Below are 19407 nucleotides of genomic sequence, written 5' to 3' on the forward strand. Positions count from 1 at the left end.
TCTCTTTTTACATCTTCTGCAATGACAGGCAGGTTCTTTACCACTAGCACCACCTGGGAAGCCATATGTACATGTATATGTATATGTGAATGGAAATGTATATACACTGAGTTGGACAAAAAGTTCATTTGGATTTTTCTGTAGCACGCACACTCAGTTGCTAAGACATGTCTGACTCTTTGCAGCCCTCCAGACTCCCCTCTCCATGGAATTTTCCAAGCAAGAATACTGGAGTGGGTTGCCATTTCCTCCTCCAGGGGATCTTGCCAACCCAGGGATGTCTCCTGCATTGGCAAGTGGATTCTTCACCACTGCGCTAACTAGGCATCTTACAGAAACACCCAAAAACTAATTTTTTGGCCAATCCAGAATATGTATAACTGATTCACTTAGCTATATACCTGAAACTAACTCAACATTGGAAATCAACTGTACTCTATTTTTTTTTTAATGTTTTAAATAGTTCCATGGGGAAAAAAAATGTTTGCATCAGAGACTCAGCCTTACTTTTGGGCTGCTATATGTTTGAGTTTTCTCATTTTTAATAAGTGAGAAAAATAAACATGTCTATTTTAAAATAAATGGATCATTTATAAAATTTTAATAGGCTAAATCTAAGTATCTCCTTTTTTCCAAATTATGAATAATGTTCAGTGAGTATTTTAAAGGAATATCAGACGGAAAATGAAAAAAAAAGTGGTGTAGATGATAAAAAGAGAACAGAAAAAGAAGAACCGATACATAGATACTTTCCTTCAACATCTACAAAAACCAAATACAAATTGCATTTGCAAAAATAAAATGGCCATGACCTTTTTCCCTCCTCTGCATGATTAATTACTTAATGTCCTATTAATTGAAAGATGTGGCTGAATTTCAAACACTTTCATTTTCTGTGCACATCATCCTGTACTGTAACCACCGATTAAGCTGCTCATCAAAGGTGAACCAACAAGGTCATCTGAGCAGTAACTCTTCAGCTATTCATTACCCATCTTCAATGGTAATTAACAATGGTAACATTTCCATAAATCAACATCTTTCTGATTGTTCTCTGATGATAAACAGTCAAAATATGTGCATCCCAGCCCACCCCTTCTACTTTTATATAAAAATTCAGTCTAAATATATCTCAGAGAAAGCACAGATAAAATATTACAGAAGTTTCTTTAACTAAAATGTACCAGGAAAATAAGGTTATGTACCTTTGAGGGAAAATACAAACCTACAATACACAACTAAATGAGTCTAGAACAAATAACCCAATCAAAAAATGGGCAGAAGATCTAAATAGACATTTCCCCAACGAAGACAAACTGTCAAAAAGCACCTGAAAAAATGCTCAGCATCGCTAATTATAGAAATGCAATCAAAACTACTGTGAGGTATCACCTCACACCAGTCAGAATGGCTATCATCAAACATATTCAGTGGAATATTTTTCAGTGAATAAAAACAAAATAGTGTCATCTGCAGCACAATGGATGGACCTAGATAGGGATTATCATACAGAGTGAAGAATTCAGACAAAGACAAATATAATATTGTTCATATCTGAAACTAAAAAAAGGGTACAAATAAACATGTATCAAAACAGAAAAAGAGTTACAGGTGTAGAAAACAAAGTGCGTAAGAGAGGGAAGGATAAATTGGGAGACTGGGGTTGATATACACACATTATATTTATAAAATAGTTGTATAGCGCAGGGAACTTTTATCAATACTCTGTAATGGTCTATGTGGGAAAAGAATCTAAAAAAGACTGAATATATGTACATGTATGCGTGCATGCATGCTAAATACCATTGTTTCAGTGGTATACAACTCTTTGGGGCCCTACTGACTGTAGTCCACCAGGCTCCTCTGTCCATGGGATTCTCCAGACAATACTGGAGTGGGTTACCATGCCCTCCTCCAGGGGATCTTTTTGACCTGGGAATCGAACCCACATCTCTTTTTACATCTTCTGCAATGACAGGCAGGTTCTTTACCACTAGCACCACCTGGGAAGCCATATGTACATGTATATGTATATGTGAATGGAAATGTATATACGCTGAGTTGGACAAAAAGTTCATTTGGATTTTTCTGTAGCACGCACACTCAGTTGCTAAGACATGTCTGACTCTTTGCAGCCCTCCAGACTCCCCTCTCCATGGAATTTTCCAAGCAAGAATACTGGAGTGGGTTGCCATTTCCTCCTCCAGGGGATCTTGCCAACCCAGGGATGTCTCCTGCATTGGCAAGTGGATTCTTCACCACTGCGCTAACTAGGCATCTTACAGAAACACCCAAAAACTAATTTTTTGGCCAATCCAGAATATGTATAACTGATTCACTTAGCTATATACCTGAAACTAACTCAACATTGGAAATCAACTGTACTCTATTTTTTTTTTTTTAATGTTTTAAATAGTTCCATGGGGAAAAAAAATGTTTGCATCAGAGACTCAGCCTTACTTTTGGGCTGCTATATGTTTGAGTTTTCTCATTTTTAATAAGTGAGAAAAATAAACATGTCTATTTTAAAATAAATGGATCATTTATAAAATTTTAATAGGCTAAATCTAAGTATCTCCTTTTTTCCAAATTATGAATAATGTTCAGTGAGTATTTTAAAGGAATATCAGACGGAAAATGAAAAAAAAAGTGGTGTAGATGATAAAAAGAGAACAGAAAAAGAAGAACCGATACATAGATACTTTCCTTCAACATCTACAAAAACCAAATACAAATTGCATTTGCAAAAATAAAATGGCCATGACCTTTTTCCCTCCTCTGCATGATTAATTACTTAATGTCCTATTAATTGAAAGATGTGGCTGAATTTCAAACACTTTCATTTTCTGTGCACATCATCCTGTACTGTAACCACCGATTAAGCTGCTCATCAAAGGTGAACCAACAAGGTCATCTGAGCAGTAACTCTTCAGCTATTCATTACCCATCTTCAATGGTAATTAACAATGGTAACATTTCCATAAATCAACATCTTTCTGATTGTTCTCTGATGATAAACAGTCAAAATATGTGCATCCCAGCCCACCCCTTCTACTTTTATATAAAAATTCAGTCTAAATATATCTCAGAGAAAGCACAGATAAAATATTACAGAAGTTTCTTTAACTAAAATGTACCAGGAAAATAAGGTTATGTACCTTTGAGGGAAAATACAAACCTACAATACACAACTAAATGAGTCTAGAACAAATAACCCAATCAAAAAATGGGCAGAAGATCTAAATAGACATTTCCCCAACGAAGACAAACTGTCAAAAAGCACCTGAAAAAATGCTCAGCATCGCTAATTATAGAAATGCAATCAAAACTACTGTGAGGTATCACCTCACACCAGTCAGAATGGCTATCATCAAAAAGTCCACAAACAACAAATACTAGAGAGAGTTTAGAGAAAAGGGAACCCTCATACACTAATGCAAACTGGTACAGCCACTATGGAGAACAGTACAGAGGTTCTTTAAAAAACTAAAAACAGAACCACCATTTGATCCAGCAATCCCACTCCTGGAAATACATCCAGGTAAAACCATAATTCGAAAAGACACACGCAACCCCAATGTTCACTGCAGCATTATTTACAATAGCCAAGCTAAATTTTCATCAAGAAATGAATAGGTAAAGAAGATGTGGTATATATGTACAATGGAATAGTACTCAACCACAAAAATGAAATAATGCCATTTGCAACAACATAAATGGACCTAGAGGTTATCATACTAAGTGAAGTAAGACAGAGAAAGACAAATAACATATGATGTCACTTATATGTGGAATATAAAGAACAATGTTGCAAATGAACTTATTTACAAAACAAAAACAGACTCACAGCCTCAGAAAACAAACTTGCTGTTACCAAAGGGTAAAGTGTGTGTGGGGGTGGGGGGGGCAGTAAATTAGGAGCTTGGGATTAACATATATATATTACTAAATATAAAATAGATAATTAACAAAGACCTACTCTTCAATACAGGGAACTCTACTCAGTATTCTGTTATAACTTATATGGAAAAAGAATCTAAATAAGAATAGATATTTGTGTATGTACAACTAAATCACTTTGTTGTACACCTGAAATTAACTCAATATTGTGTATCAACTATATTTCAATGTAAAATTAAAATTAAAAAAAAATAAAAAGTAAATTTTAAGCATAGCTTGGATGGATTTTCATGAAGTGAACATGCTACCCAGGTCATACATAGAATATTAGCAGCAAGCTAAGAAGACTCTTTGAAACCTCCTTATAGTCATTAACTACACCAAATAAAACATTATCATGGCTTCTATTTTATTGTTTTACCTGTTTTGTTTTAATATTTAAATAAAGGAAATCATAAAGAATGCAAAAATAAATAAATAAGTCTGCTGACAACATAAGGGTCAAATATGAGAAGAAAAGAGTACTAGTTGCCTAGTACCAATTTATTCCTCTGGAAATTATGGCTCAGCTCAGCTACAGAAGTATCCATTTGTCTACCCACCCATGAAAAGTGACAATTTAGAGTAGAAAGCAGATTTAATTCACACTACTCTCAAAGAGTACACCATGGGGTGAAACAGTAAGAAAAATTGAAGTGTATAATATTATGATTAAAACACTGAAACTATATTTTAAAATTTAAATTACTACTAAGAGGCAAATATCTCATCAAACACATATAATATACTATAAAACAATGATGATGTATTATTGCATAGTATATTAATATATTACATTATTAAATATCAGTATATTGTATATTATATATGTGATTATACATAATTATATTCCATATTTTATTTCTAAGTAATAGGAAAGTAATTTACTCTCTTTAGTAAAGTATTTTAAAATTTCTATTTGCAGTTTCAATTTTTCAATTTAATAATATACACACAGAGGTTGACATTAATTCCAAACTAGTCTGGAAATGAAGACACAAATATTAGCCTGCTGGTATATAAAATCAGAGAAGGCGATGGCACCCCACTCCAGTACTCTTGCCTGGAAAATCCCATGGACGGAGGAGCCTGGTAGGCTGCAGCCCATGGGGTCACTAAGAGTCGGACACGACTGAGCGACTTCCCTTTCACTTTTCACTTTCATGCATTGGAGAAGGAAATGGCAACCCACTCCGGTGTTCTTGCCTGGAGAATCCCAGGGACGGGGGAGCCTGGTGGGCTGCCGTCTATGGGGTCGCACAGAGCTGGACACGACTGAAGTGACTTAGCAGCAGCAGCAGTGTACAAAATGGTATGTATATGTTAAGATCCTATGTTATTAATAATTAAGGGAAAACACAATTTGAACTGGCTTAAACAATAAGAAGATGTACTATTTCACAAAACCAAAATGCAAAGGATGTAACAGGATCAAGGTAAAGAAAGCAGGATTCAGCCTTATTTTTCTACAGTCAACTCACAAAAGTCCTCTCCATCTCTCTCTCTGTCTAGCCTGTCTCTCCTGAGAGCCAATGGCATGAGATAAGCTCTCTCCCTACCATGAAACAAGAAAGTTTCTCCAGTCTGGTTGTTGCTGTTGTTTAGTCGCCAAGTTGCGTCCAACTCTTTGTGACCCCATGACTGCAGCACATCAGGCCTCTCTGTCCCTCACCATCTCTCGGAGTTTGCCCACATTCAACAGCCATTGCCTCGGTGATGCCATCCAGCCACCTCATCCTCTGACACCCTCTTCTCCTTCTGCTCTCAATCCTTCCCAGCATCAGGGACTTTTCCAATGAGTTAGCTGTTCTCATCAGGTGACCAAAACATTGGAGTTTCAGCTTCAGCATCAGTCTTTCCAATGAATATTTAGGACTGATTTCCTTTAGGATGGACCGGTTGGACCTCCTTGGTGTCCAAGGGACTCTCAGGAGTCTTCTCCAGCATCACAGTTCAAAGGCAACAATTCTTTGGTACTCTGCCTACTCTATGGTCCAGCTCTCACAACCAACCACTGGGAAAGCCTTGACTATATGGACCTTTGTTGGTAGAGCGATGTCTCTGCTTCTCAACACGCTGTCTACGTTTATCTAGGTTCCTGTCAAGAAGCAGCTGTCTTCTGATTTCATGGCTCTGGTCACCATCTGCAGTGATTTTAGACCCCAGGAAGAGGAAATTTGTCACTACTTCCACCTTTTCCCCTTCTATTTGCCATGAAGTAATGGGGCCGGATGCCATGATCTTAGTTGTTCAACATTTAGTTTTTAAGCCAGCTTTTCCACTCTCCTCCTTCACCCTCATCAAGAGGTTCTTTAGTTCTTCTTTGCTTTCTGCCATTAAAGTGGTCTGATTACATCAAATCTCATGATTTAATAGAAGAGGTAGTAAGTGAGCTGATCTCACAATGTAGACAGTTTTGAAAGGATTTTGGATGTTCTTTTTATTTTTTTATGTTTGGTTGTATTTCCATTTTGCTTTTTTATTAAACAGGAAAATAAGCACTAATACTTACCTTTTTTCAGGGTCAGAGATAACGAAGATTACAGTGAATTTTCTTGAGGTGCAAAGGATTAGATAAAGTTATTCAAGAAAAGGCAAAGAATCCATTGAGGGTCTTTGATGGGGTCAAGTAGTTTGACCACAGTAGTTTGTTATAACAAATTATTATATTATAACCTAATATAAGAAAATGCTACATATTCCAAAGGGCTTTTCCAACCTCAGTAAGCAGAATGACTCTTACCTTGAGGCATCTCTGGTGGCAGATAATGAGGTTCTTGAGCACTAACATGTACCCATTCAAAGTCATCATATAAATCCTGGTGGTAATCACAAGCTCCAGGACCATCATCAAAAGTACAGCCACCTTAAAGGAGAAAAGAAGAATTACTGTTATATTCTAAACAGTAGATGTGCTAGAAAACACCTTAGATTGCAATGTACATTGTGGTACTCATAAATTTAATAGTAAACAGTATTTCTATCTATTACTACTTTCATTAAATGTTCACATACATTGAAACTTCTATCAGTATCTTGTTTGAATAAGAGATTGATTTGAGCCTCAGAAGTAAGGCTGAGGCACAGATTTTTAAATATGAATAATAGAAGATACATTTAACTATATAAACCACCAGGAATCTAAATAATTTTTAACAGCTTTATCAAGGGGAAGGGAAGGAAGGAAAAGAGTGAAAATTGTCTTTATAAGGCAAGTTCCCCAGGGACTGTAGCCTGACAGACTCCTCTGTCTATGGAATTTTTGAGGCAAGAATACTGGAGTGAGTTGCCTCCAGTATACATTTTCTTCTTCAGGGGATCTTCTCCACCCAGGGATCGAACCCGGGTCTCCTGTGGCTCCTGCACTGGCAGGCAGATTCTTTATCACCTGAGCTACCTGGGAAGTCCCACAATATCTAAGTTTTACCAAATTTCTTGCTTTAAAAGAACACTTTGAAATCTAGTCATAATAGCAAACGAAATACTTAAACTTTTATAAGGTCTAAAGTGCTTGTGGTCAGTGAAACACGCTTCCATACTTTATTTAGATTACTTTCATACACAATTATGACACAAAAGTGGGGAAAAACTGAATGAAGCATAAACCGGATCAGATTAGCCTACCATCCCTCTCAGCACCTTCACTTTATTTAATAACCTCTTTTTTAAAAAATGGAGGTGGCCTTTCCCCTTTACATCAGTCATTTTTCCTGGCTTTATTTTCTGGGGTAATTTCATGGCAGAAGAATAATTACTTTTGCATCTCAGACTGCATATACAGGCAGACACAACTCAACATATTTCACTTATTCAATTCATGAAAATCAGAACTGGCCTATATATCTAATCTTGAATGAAAATGGATTAGAACTAATGAAAATCCAGCAGTGGATTTAATGAGAAAAACCAATAACCTGTCTCCTTTCAAGTAGCTTTTTTGTTTAGTTTCCATGGGGATCCTTGTGAAGAAACTCTGAATTCTCTGACTAAAAGCAGGCTAGGGGGGCCGTTAAACTTTAGGCCTATAAATTCTCAGTAAATGAAGAATTCATTTCCCTCATCAAAAGTTTATCAATTTGAGAATAAAAGTTATATTTCTCACCAATGACAGAGACAAGCCAGTGTTATAGGCAAAAAACGCAGTCAGAAATGTTCAGATCACACTATGGCCTGAGCAATCTTTATCAAAAGTGGAATATGACTTGGGTATCCCCAAATCACTCTTATGGCCACATCAATCCTTTACAATAACAAAATTTCAGCAGGTTGAAGTCTTAATACTGTCATTTAAATACGCCTAAAATAGCCTTTATATAAATGCTGTCATGAAAAATGATGTACTTTTTAATTTAAAATTAATCAGTGAAAAGAGGTTGTTAGGAAATGAATCTTTCCATAGCAATGGGAAAGTTTGTCTCAAATATAATTTGCTATCATGACCCTAAAATGACTTACTGCTTTGCAACACATACCTTCAGGGCCTTCACTGCCCATTATAATAGTATGAGTGACTTCCATATATAAATTTAAACTACCAGTGGAACCTACATTGGCACATTTAGAAGACAAATGGCCTTAATTGCTGTCCTTCATGGCCATTGTTAATTTTAGCCTCCAGGATTCTTATTAGCAATAACAACTAAGTGTAGCTATACAAAATAAGTGGGTCAACCCTTGTTATTTGTTGCACATCACTGCCATATAAGTCAAGAATCTTAGGAAAAGTTCCTGGTCCATCTGACTTGGGTGATAAAAGAATTGTCTTTAAGATAATTTTTTATTTTGTAATTTACAATAAGTTCTAATCTAAGAAGTACAATATATCTATGCATTACATAGGTAGCATAGGAATTAATCTTTGGTAAAAGATGTTTATTGGAGAAGGAAATGGCAACCCACTCCAGTGTTCTTGCCTGGAGAATCCTAGGGACGGGGGAGCCTGGTGGGCTGCCGTCTCTGGGGTTGCACAGAGTTGGACACAACTGAAGCTACTTAGCAGCAACTTAGCAGCAGCAAAAGATGTTTATCAATCTTTTTGTAAAGAATTTTGAAGTTCAAGGTTAAGAACTAATACAGTATACTGGACTAGATAACAAGAAATACCAAAAACACTATTCCTGGCCTGATGAATGGAATGGATGGACATGAGTGGGAAAGTGTATATATATAAAATACAGTATGTTACAAGGGATCATGGGTTTCCCTGGTGGCCCGGTGGTAAAGAATCCATCTGTCAATACAGGAGATGCAGGTTCAATTCCTGGGTGGGGAAGATCCCCTGGAGAACACAATGGCAACCCACTCCAGAATTCTTGACTGGGAATTCCCATGGACAGAGGAGACTAGCAGGCTAAAGTCCATGGGGTCGCAAAAGAGTTGGCCATGACAGCAACTAAAGAACAACAACAAGGGATCATAACAGTATGACCAAAGCCACAAAGAACACAAATGACAAATGAATTGGCTGCCTATACCTGAGTTGGTTTCGGAAGGCTTCATGCCTATAAAAATGAGTAAGGATGTGCCAGGCCAGAATGCAATTAGAGAAAAAGCAAAAGCAAGGGCATAACAAATCTAAAGGAACAGGAGATGCTGAAGAATCTCAATTCTGTGTAATGAGAATGAAAAGCATTCAGGGACAAAAAACTAAATATGAGATTTTCAGACACCGTAAAATATTTAGGGTTTAGTCTATCATTGTATGAAGTCATTAAAGGGTTTCATCCAGGAGTATGATCCAGTTCAAGGCACATTAATAATAATGATAACAAAAATAACACTCCAGAAGCTATGTGAAGTTTAAAGAGTAATGGGGGAAAATGTCTGTAGATAACTTGGTTTAACCTTACAACAAACAGCACTTAATGTAACTAGAGCTAACTTTGCATAACCTTAGTTTACCTTTAAGGCTCACTAGACTAAAAACAAAGTCTTCTTTAATACATCGTCTTCTACACACATGTCCCTCTGTTTAAGACATTTTTATATATAGTATTATGACCTATTTAAAAGAGAGATCTTAGCAAGGCTCTAATTCATAAATAAAACCTAACGTACAAACTCAAAGCTCCACTGAGCTAGACAAAAGGAGGCAACACTGAAATGATGTTCAAGAAATTTACTTAGAAAAAAAAAAAAAAAAGAAATTTACTTAGGCAGAGAGGATGAAAAATGAACAAGGAAACACCTTACATTCTCGGTTTTTGTGTTTGCTGCTGGTGACAGGACTGCGAGTAGAAGCAAAACCATTTCAGTGAAATGACAACCGCAAGTTCCTCAACCCTCGGAGGAAAATTACTTCTGAAGAGCCATTTCACAGATTGCTAATTCCTCTATGCCAGTCAGCCAGCTAGTGTACAGATGTGTCACACAATGGCCTGCTTCCACTGGCACAACCCATTTGTGGGGCATTGCAAGCTGTTCCTCTGAAAATAAAAATCAAGCTAATCTAGACTTGCCTAAATTTCTTTCCATTCCCACTGAAAGGATGTGTACTAACATTAAATACAAAAATATAAAAAATTAAAATATTCCTCTCTGGAAAATTATATTGCCTAAACATCTAGAATTTAGAGAGATTCTTGAGTGTTTATTTAAACAGATGGTGATGGCTCTATGAGGCAGTATGGAAACAGAGACCCTTTCTGTGAAATCGTATAAGAATCAAAGTGTGTGTGCTAAGTCACTTCAGTCGTGTCCAACTCTGTGTGACCCTATGGACTGTAGCCTGCCAAGCTTCTCTGTCCATGGGATTCTCCAAGCAAGAACACTGGAGTGGGTTGCCATGTCCTCCGCCAGGGGATCTTCCTGACTCCAGGACTGAACTGCATCTCCTACGTTTCCTGCATTGGCGGGCAGGTTATTTACCACTAGTGCCACCGGGGAAGCGTGAGAGTAGGAATATTAAAGTCAAATACTTTCTGATATCAAAACTTTCCATAAAACTCAGGGTCAGGTTAATTTAGAACCAAGTTGAGTTGGAGAAAAATAAAAAGTCAGTAGTCCCCCAGACAACTCTGAACATTTTATGGAGGACATTTTTTCAAAAGCCATTATACTATGACCTTCCACATCCACCCCTTCAAAGCATCTATGAAGTCTTAATTTTCTGACTGAAGTAAATAGCAAGAAACATATAGAATTATATTTCATGGTTCTTTACTATTTGTAAAGAAAAAGCCTCATTTAGCTAAAGATAGAGGCCATTTTAATTTTTATTTTCTTAAGTTGGAATACACAGGGTTCTGAAAAGAGAAAAAGTTCTAGATAAAATATGTTGGCAAAATGCAATATTATAAATACTGTTGTTTATGACCCTCAAAAATGGACAAATTAATATTTTCCAATTGTGAATTAAACTGTGATACACAAATTTGCTCATGTAAGTGACCACCAACTTTGAAATAATCAACCCTCCATTAAGAAATAATCTTTCCTCCATTAAGAAACAATCTATCCTCCAAAGAAAGGGTAATATGTGTCACATTAGGTCACATGCAATACTAAATCAAACTAGCTTTGAATAGATGATCTGTATCTATGCTAATCAAAACCATAATATATTTTTACTGGTATAGCCCCAAAATGCATTACAAAGAAGCCAATATGTTTCACAGAAAAAAAAAATTCAGAAGAACAGAAAAGTAACTTGTTACTGAATATCTTAAATGTAATTCCACTTATAATCTGAGGCAACATTGTCTATTTCCAGAAAAACAGATTATTGGAAAAGTATAAAAATTGATGCTTTTAAATAAAGTTCATATTTCCTCTGAAACCTACTGGGATATCTTAATAGATTGTTTTTCCCGTTCAACTTTTTGGAATATTGAAGGTACAAAATAAGAATCAACACATCATAATCAGTGTTTAGGAAGTTTATCTCCAACCTAAGGGTAAGCAATGCTTGTTCTCAATTTACGTACAGAAATTCAAATAGGAAAAAAAATCCAAATAGATGAAAAGGATGAATATCTTCGAGCTCATAAGTATGAGTCACTTATACTTAACACATTGCTCTGGTTCAATAACAAAGAGGATCTAAAGACAATTTATGAAAAAAGGTTAAAGGTAATAACTTCAGATCCAGAAAAACATGTATTTTGCCCTGCTAGTAGTTAATTAGTATAAGAAAATATTATTTCAGCCTAGCTCTTCCATAAAGGAAAAGGAACTTGAAATACATTTATGGAAATTCAAACCCATCATTTATTGATAGATATAAATGACTCAATGATGATTCAAGAGCTCATTTCAAACACACCCATAAATTATCTAATACCACTTCAAGCCAAGAATACATGTATAATATATATAATCCAAGATTATTTAGCTAGTAAGACTTTTATTCAAATTGTCTGTTTTGAAGCAAATGCTATACTACTAGCCAAATAATCTTCCTTTAATAAGACTAAATTAACCAGAATAGAAAAATAAGTCCAATTTTACTTCCCTCCATCTTTGCAGAGAAGCAATATTAAAATCTCCTCAACTTCAAGGCTTCCCAGGTGGCACAGTGGTAAAGAATCTACCTGCCAAGGCAGGAGACACAAGAGACACAGGTTCCACTCCTGGGTCAGGAAGATCCCCTGGAGAAGGAAACGGCGACCCACTGCAATAGTCTTGCCTGAAAAAGTCCCAAGGTCGGAAGACCCTGGCAGTCTACACTCTATATGATGTCGCAAAAAGCTGGACATGACTGAGTGACTGAACACACACACACGCGCGCGCGCACACACGAGGAATTTAACAAATTGGCATATACTGTCATGATGCGGTAGAAGAAGAGACAGCATTTCTAGATGAAGCATACTGAGACGGCTGAGCACATACACAGCTTTGCTATCTGATTTTTTTGAGTTTCAATTTCCTTCCCAATAAAATCAAGATAATAATAGTTACAGTACAGTTGTATGAGGATTAGTGATAATACACATAAACCCCCTAACATTCAACAAGTTTTTTAACAGCGCCCTTATTTTTTTATGTTCCATTCTTAACAATGTATTCTGTATATACACTATACAGAGGCAAAATCCTGCACATATTAAACAGCAGAAGAAAGAAACTTATGGTTTCTACACAGTTTACCCAGAAAGACTAAAGAGAGTCCCCATAAAGAAAATATTATATTACCATAACCAGTTTTCTCTGAATATTCATCAGATATGTTTTCAGTAAGGAAATAACCTTCCTTTAGATTAAGACAGCAAACTTCGTCTATCAAAAGCCAATTAATAAATATTTTAGGTTATGCAGGCCATATCATTTCTGTGACAACTACATAACTGTTGTCACTGCAGCAAAAAGTAGCCACAGAGACTACCTAACAAATAGGTACAGCTGTATTCAAACAAAACTGTTATTACAAAAACAGACAGCAGGACTTCCCTGATGGTCCAGTAAAGACTCTGTGCTTCCACTGCAGGGGGCACAGGTTCAACCCACGGCAGGGGAACTAAGAATATACATGCCACAAGAAGTAGCCAAAAAAAAATTTTTTTCTCAATTAAGAAAAAAAGGTATAAAAACAGTTGGCATGCTGGATTTGGCCTGCAGGCCATAGTTCATCAACACCTGGATTAGATCACTCTGATCTTAAATATTCTTGAAAATTACAGGTAGTACACAGTCTGGTTTAAAGCTTTCAACCAAAGATCTTTGATTTCTCCTCCAAAGACCTGCTCACTTCCATATGACCTGATTTTCTTTCCCTTATACCAAGTAGGCAGCAGCCAAGAAACTGAAGCTGGAAATGGGGTCTGAATGACAGTACTATGTCTAAAAGCAAATCAGACTGTCTGGCTGGACAGTGGTTTAAATCAGAAAGTGAGAATATTCAAGAGCTGAAAACACTTTCAAGGTCCTTTCTGGGCTTCAAGGTTTTAAGATGACAAAAGGAAATATATTTTACATTATGACCCATCATATTCATGCATACCTGCATGCAAATATTTAAACACATAATGTGTGTGAACCCAAATACATTTATTCACTCAATCATTTGTTATCTCCTCTTATGGATCACTGGTCTGGTGCTTTTTCTATAAATGAAATAAAATTAAAAGTAATTGTGTGAATCAAGGAAGTAGATAAAAGAAAACAGGATTCCAATCCTCTGTCTCAAACATACCCAAGCACATGTCCATTGTGGAAGGGTACCCAGAAGTCAGACTTGCATAATCCAAGTCTTCATTCCTAATTTTCAGGTCTCAGGTACAAGTTGAAGTTCCAAAAATAAGCCTTGGAGACCTGGGCAGCCCTGACAGTACATATGTGACTTCGTCCAACCTCATTATGGAGCTAATGGATGATTACATGCCAAACAGCCATAGAAATGATTTCACAGATGAAAAGAGCTTTATTAAAATGTAAAAGGAACATATTAATGAAAAGTACCTCTTAGTAGAGAAAAATAAAATTGCCCAGGGTTACAAAGCAAATAAATATCAGAGTCAGGATTTGAACACAGGTTTGAATACAGGTTCTTTACTCTCAACCATGAAAATAAATGGCTTCTCAAAATGAAGAGTTGTTAGATATTTTCAGCACAACCTCAAGCCATTACTCAACAAAGAGAGCAGCACCTACCCTTCCTACCCATGTAATGGTGTGGCGGTGCTACAACCTTTATGGATAAAATGTAGTAAACTTAGAACCACATTACATATCAAAGTCCCTTAGGCTTGATGCTAGCAATAGGAAAGACTCCTTACTAGTGTTAGTTGCTCAGTGGTGTCCTCTGTCCATGGAATTCTCCAGGCAAGAATAGTAGAGTGGGTAGCCTTTCCCTTCTCCAGGGGATCTTCCCAGCCCAGGGATTGAACCCAGGTCTCCCACATTGCAGGTGGATTCGTTACCAGCTGAGTCACAAGAGAAGCCCAACAATACAGGAGTGAGTAGCCTATGCCTTCCCCAGTGGATCTTTCTGACCCAGGAATTGAACCGAGGTCTCCTGCACTGCAGGCAGATTGTTTACCAACTGAGCTATCAGAGAAGTCTGATTAACTAGTAACTTCAGCAAAGAATTTTATTTCAATACAGCGACTGACGCCTGAGAAAGTATATGATACTATCCTATCACTCTCGCTTGGCAACCTTCACTTTCACCTCATCTTCCGTAAAACATGTATAAACAAGTGACTTTTCTTCTTTAAAAACATTAAAATAAATCAAAAGCAATTTGTTCTGGCAATTTTTGCAGTAGCCCTTACAGGAATTCTAGGGTAAGAAACCAGGTGTTTTTGCAAAACATATTAATGTATTTACCCAAGTTTCTTCTCCTATTTTTTATCCAGTAAAAATTTTTCTCTCCTAGTAAAATCTCATCTTTTTTGTTTAGTGTTAGATACACAATCTAGACAAACTCAGTGAACAAAGTAATAGAGAGTAAATGTACTGAAAAATACAATTCACAACTGAAGCCACAGTTACACTTTGGTAAAATTGGAAACCATCCAAGCTCACATTTAAACATTTCTTTGTTTTGTTTCTCAGGGAGGGATTCCTGGTAGGCTACACTTCACCCATATCAGACACATTCTGGCTTATTTCAGCAGTGGCTCCTGACTCAGCTCAAGCATGATGGGTGATGGATCATTTTTCATTTATGAAGGGAGTTCTGCAAAATGCTGAAGCCATGTAAAACGGAACTCCATAACCCAACCTTCTAGAGGAAGAGCAAAGATCTGCCTTATGGCCTTGAATTAAATTTTTTTATCATATTGGCAAAGGAATCTTAAATATTCTCAGTTGAAGAAGTTTAACAATTCAGTTGTGTAAGGCAGAAATAAACTTTGAAGAAAAGATAACCAACAAATTTAGTAATTAAAATGCATCCTGAAAGTAAAAAGAAAACTTTCTCTTTTTCATTAATACGAAGCCCTTTAACTACTGAAATCTTTCTAGACTTGGTGTACTAGAGAAGTTGTACAAGTGAATGTTGGATTTTCCACCATTCTTAAAACATTCTAAGGAGCAAAGACTTATGGTTCTTTCTGCCATTTCCTTTATTTAGAATTTTAAAAAGCTGGATATCATCATTTCAGTCAGTATGTTAATTACTGATTTCCAATGTATTAACCAGTTCTCTCATTCTAAGCATCATATAAACAGTCAGTCTGGCCTTTTACCAGGTTCCCAGCAAACAAGCCACTCACCCAAACACAAGCAATCTTTATATTAATACTGAGTGATGTTAAGAGACCTTGTCAGAGATCTCTGCCCCTTTCCCATAAAGGAAGCTATCTGGGCTTTAACCAATGTTGTGCTGAGACTTTCACTAGCCTTTAAATATATCAACTTCTGACCAAGTCAGTGTTGAGGCCTGTATTACAATGAATTTCTCTGCTCAAATTTTCTTTATCAGGACAGTGCATACGGCAACCATTTAGAGGAATCACCACATAAAGTAAAGATCTCTCAACCAGCAAAAACCAATGCTCAACACAGACATTTAAGCGACGTGTAAGTCAATTGTCATTCTAACCTAATGAAGAGAGTCATAATTGGGAGAACGATGAATAAGGTTTTTACATAGGGCTTTACCAAGTGAGATTCAGGCCTGCCTATATCCTTATTCTCTCATTTCAATTAAAAAAAAAAAAAAAAAAAAAAAGCCAGTTTGGCTTCTACTTCCACCTACTACATAGGAATACTGTGCCAATTAATTCTGAAAATCTCTCCACAATATCCTGTGAATAGTAAATCCACATGCTATACACATTTAAGGCATCATTAAGTTAGGGTTTCAGTAAGGAAAACATCTGAGATTCCTGTTATTGTTTTATATTTACAGGATACTTTTAAAGTAACATGACCAAAATTTGAAGGATTAGAAAACAGACAAGCTTACAACAATATCCTATCATTCCTCGGCCTTTGTGAAAAAGATAAAGCAGCTTATATGATAAAAAAAAAAATTCCATTATATGTCAAAAATTCATACCACCACTGATTCTACTCCCTAGTAGAACTTCTAAAATGTAAACAACCACAATTCAACTATTCTTATATAATAAAAATATTTTAAAGATGTTGACTCTGCCTATATTAGAATTTCAGATGAAATTCAAAAATATAAAAAAAATGCTTCAGTACAGAAAGGACCGGGAAGAATAATTTCATACAGGGAAGTTAACTTTTGTTGCAGACTCCATTGGTATTAGGGGCTCTTGGCTTCCAAGAATAGTAGGTATAAAAATACCTACAGACCTGAAATATCCTTGTCTCATCAAATTCACATGATTGACTGAAGCATTATATCTCATTTACTTAACATATTTAATTTTCCTTCCAGTTTTTGCTCTATAATGTAATGACCAACTTTAAACTGTAAATGACCATTGAACTATACAGTTTACAGATAAAAGGCAAACACACTTCTTCACAATGAACCATAAAAAATCTGGAAAATTTTTATTTTCAAATATGAGGGGGTGAAGAGCTGGCATACAGATCTGAATAATAGATTAAAAGCAGTGACAGTATGGAGATAGCATCTGAAGTCTGGTATCTGCTGTGCAGGAGGACAGCTTTACTGCCTCACTTCTCACCTCAAGCCGTAGCTTGTATTTTGAAACTGTCAAAGCTCTAAAAATAGATAAAATAAAAGACATTATTACAATGTAAAGCTAACAAGGACATGGTTATCCTAGCAAATAATTCATAAAAACAAATTGCCCCTAATCAATGTCTCAGTAAACTTAAGAAAAGTTTGCCATCCTCACTATTTGAGTAAAGGCAAATTGCAACAAAACTGAGAATTTTTTCTCCATATCATTTGCAAAATCTTCAAGGATTAATAATACTTGGTGGTGGTGGTTTAGTTGCTAAGTCATGTCCAACTCTTGCTACCCCATGGATTGTAGCCCCACCAGGCTCTTCTGTTGTTGACATTGCATGGGTTAAAAATAGGAGGGCAAATGGCACTGTTTTGGTGGGGGAAGGGGGGTGCAATTTGGTTTTTAATCACTTGCCTTTCAATTCAGCAATAACACTTCTTGAAATCTACCCTACAAAAATGTTCACATATGTGCAGTCCTCCTGAGTTCTATAATATCAAAACAAGCTAGGGCAACCAACTTCCAAAAGAGTGAAACAAATTATGTATGGGTCTTTTCAATAACATCCAAAGACAATAAAGATTACCTTCAAATTTGGAGGGCATTTACAGAAAAATTATTCACAACTAAAACCAGAAACTTTTCACTAATGAGCACAAGTAAGGTATTTTATTACTTAATTCACATGAAAATCATAAATGTTCAATACTATCAACTTATGAAGATAAAGACAGAGTACATTTTAAGAGGCAATACATAATCTAGCAATTATTTGGCAAATGTTAAGACAATAAAAAGATTCAAAGATAGAGGTAAAAAAAAAATGTTGAATCAGTGGACAAATGGGAAGAAGAACTGGGGTCACAGGCAATGAAGGATATAAAAGTATCCTGCCATAACCACCAGTTCTTTCAACTGGCTATTTATCCAGATTGGGAAAACAAAGAAAAACTGCTTATAAGAAGAAACAGTTTATGATAAACCATTCAGGAAAAGATTGATTGCAGCAATAGCATTGTAAATCAGTCCAAAATAAAATTATCTAAAAGAATAGCTTTGAGTATAACTTTCTAGTATTCTCCTGACATCTAATAATAAAACATAGATCCTTTCCACTTACCACTTTAGTAAGTTCAGGCCTCACCTGAAGATACAACCAGTTTGCAAAACAGATTACAACGTAATAGAGAGCTAAACATGTCAAAAGCATTTTTGATGCTACTTTATCTTCAAAGGATGGGTTGATAACTTTGTCAGAGAATGCAGACATATAAGTATTTCCATATGAAATGCTCGGATTATGATTATAACTATCTGGCTACTACTTTTAATATTATATTCTTCTAATAATCTGATATTAGTCAAATAAAATCTATTTCAAGAAACAGCATTTTTAACTAGTGGAATATAATTCAATCAACTAGTGAAATCACATGATAACCTTATTAGAAGAAATAGGAAAATATCTTCCAACTTCAAGTACCTTTCAAACCCCTGATCTTATCTCTCAATTTTGTGTTTAATTTTAGTCTACAAGTTAGATGTTAACATGTATTCTAGTTAAACCAAGATGATGCATGGAGGAAGTAGAGCTGGAGGAACTGAGGCATGACAATCATGGTTTAGAGCAAGCAATCAGCTGATACTCCAAGTAGGTGTATTTGACTACAATTCTTTCAGGAAATGCTCCATAGAGTGAGTTATAACAGGGAGAAGGGCTGTTGGGCTGCAGACACCGTGTGACAGAGACTCAGAGGAATGAAAGCATCTCTTGGGGAAGAAACAGAAGCAACTTGGGGGAGCAGTGGAAGTGGGGGAGCTGTACTAAAGACTAAGAGCTTGAAAGTCCAAAGGAAGAGCTGAGGGATGCAGTGGCAGAGACCACTAAGGTGAGGCCTGCATGGAT

At 36.1% G+C, this 19407-nt stretch overlaps 1 protein-coding gene across 2 annotated transcripts in view; it reads right to left on the bottom strand.

Annotated features, from left to right (window-relative positions):
* Window positions 1-19407, bottom strand: part of PTPRK (protein tyrosine phosphatase receptor type K) — a 619393-nt gene that overhangs the window by 469177 nt on the left and 130809 nt on the right. For both annotated transcript variants that reach the window (XM_005897592.3, XM_005897591.2), the window contains exon 2: window positions 6683-6805. In XM_005897592.3, the coding sequence (XP_005897654.1) occupies window positions 6683-6805 (123 nt within the window). The remainder of the gene's footprint in view (window positions 1-6682; window positions 6806-19407) is intronic.

The sequence above is a fragment of the Bos mutus genome, chromosome 9, assembly GCF_027580195.1.
Source record: "Bos mutus isolate GX-2022 chromosome 9, NWIPB_WYAK_1.1, whole genome shotgun sequence".
Classification (NCBI taxonomy): domain Eukaryota; kingdom Metazoa; phylum Chordata; class Mammalia; order Artiodactyla; family Bovidae; genus Bos; species Bos mutus.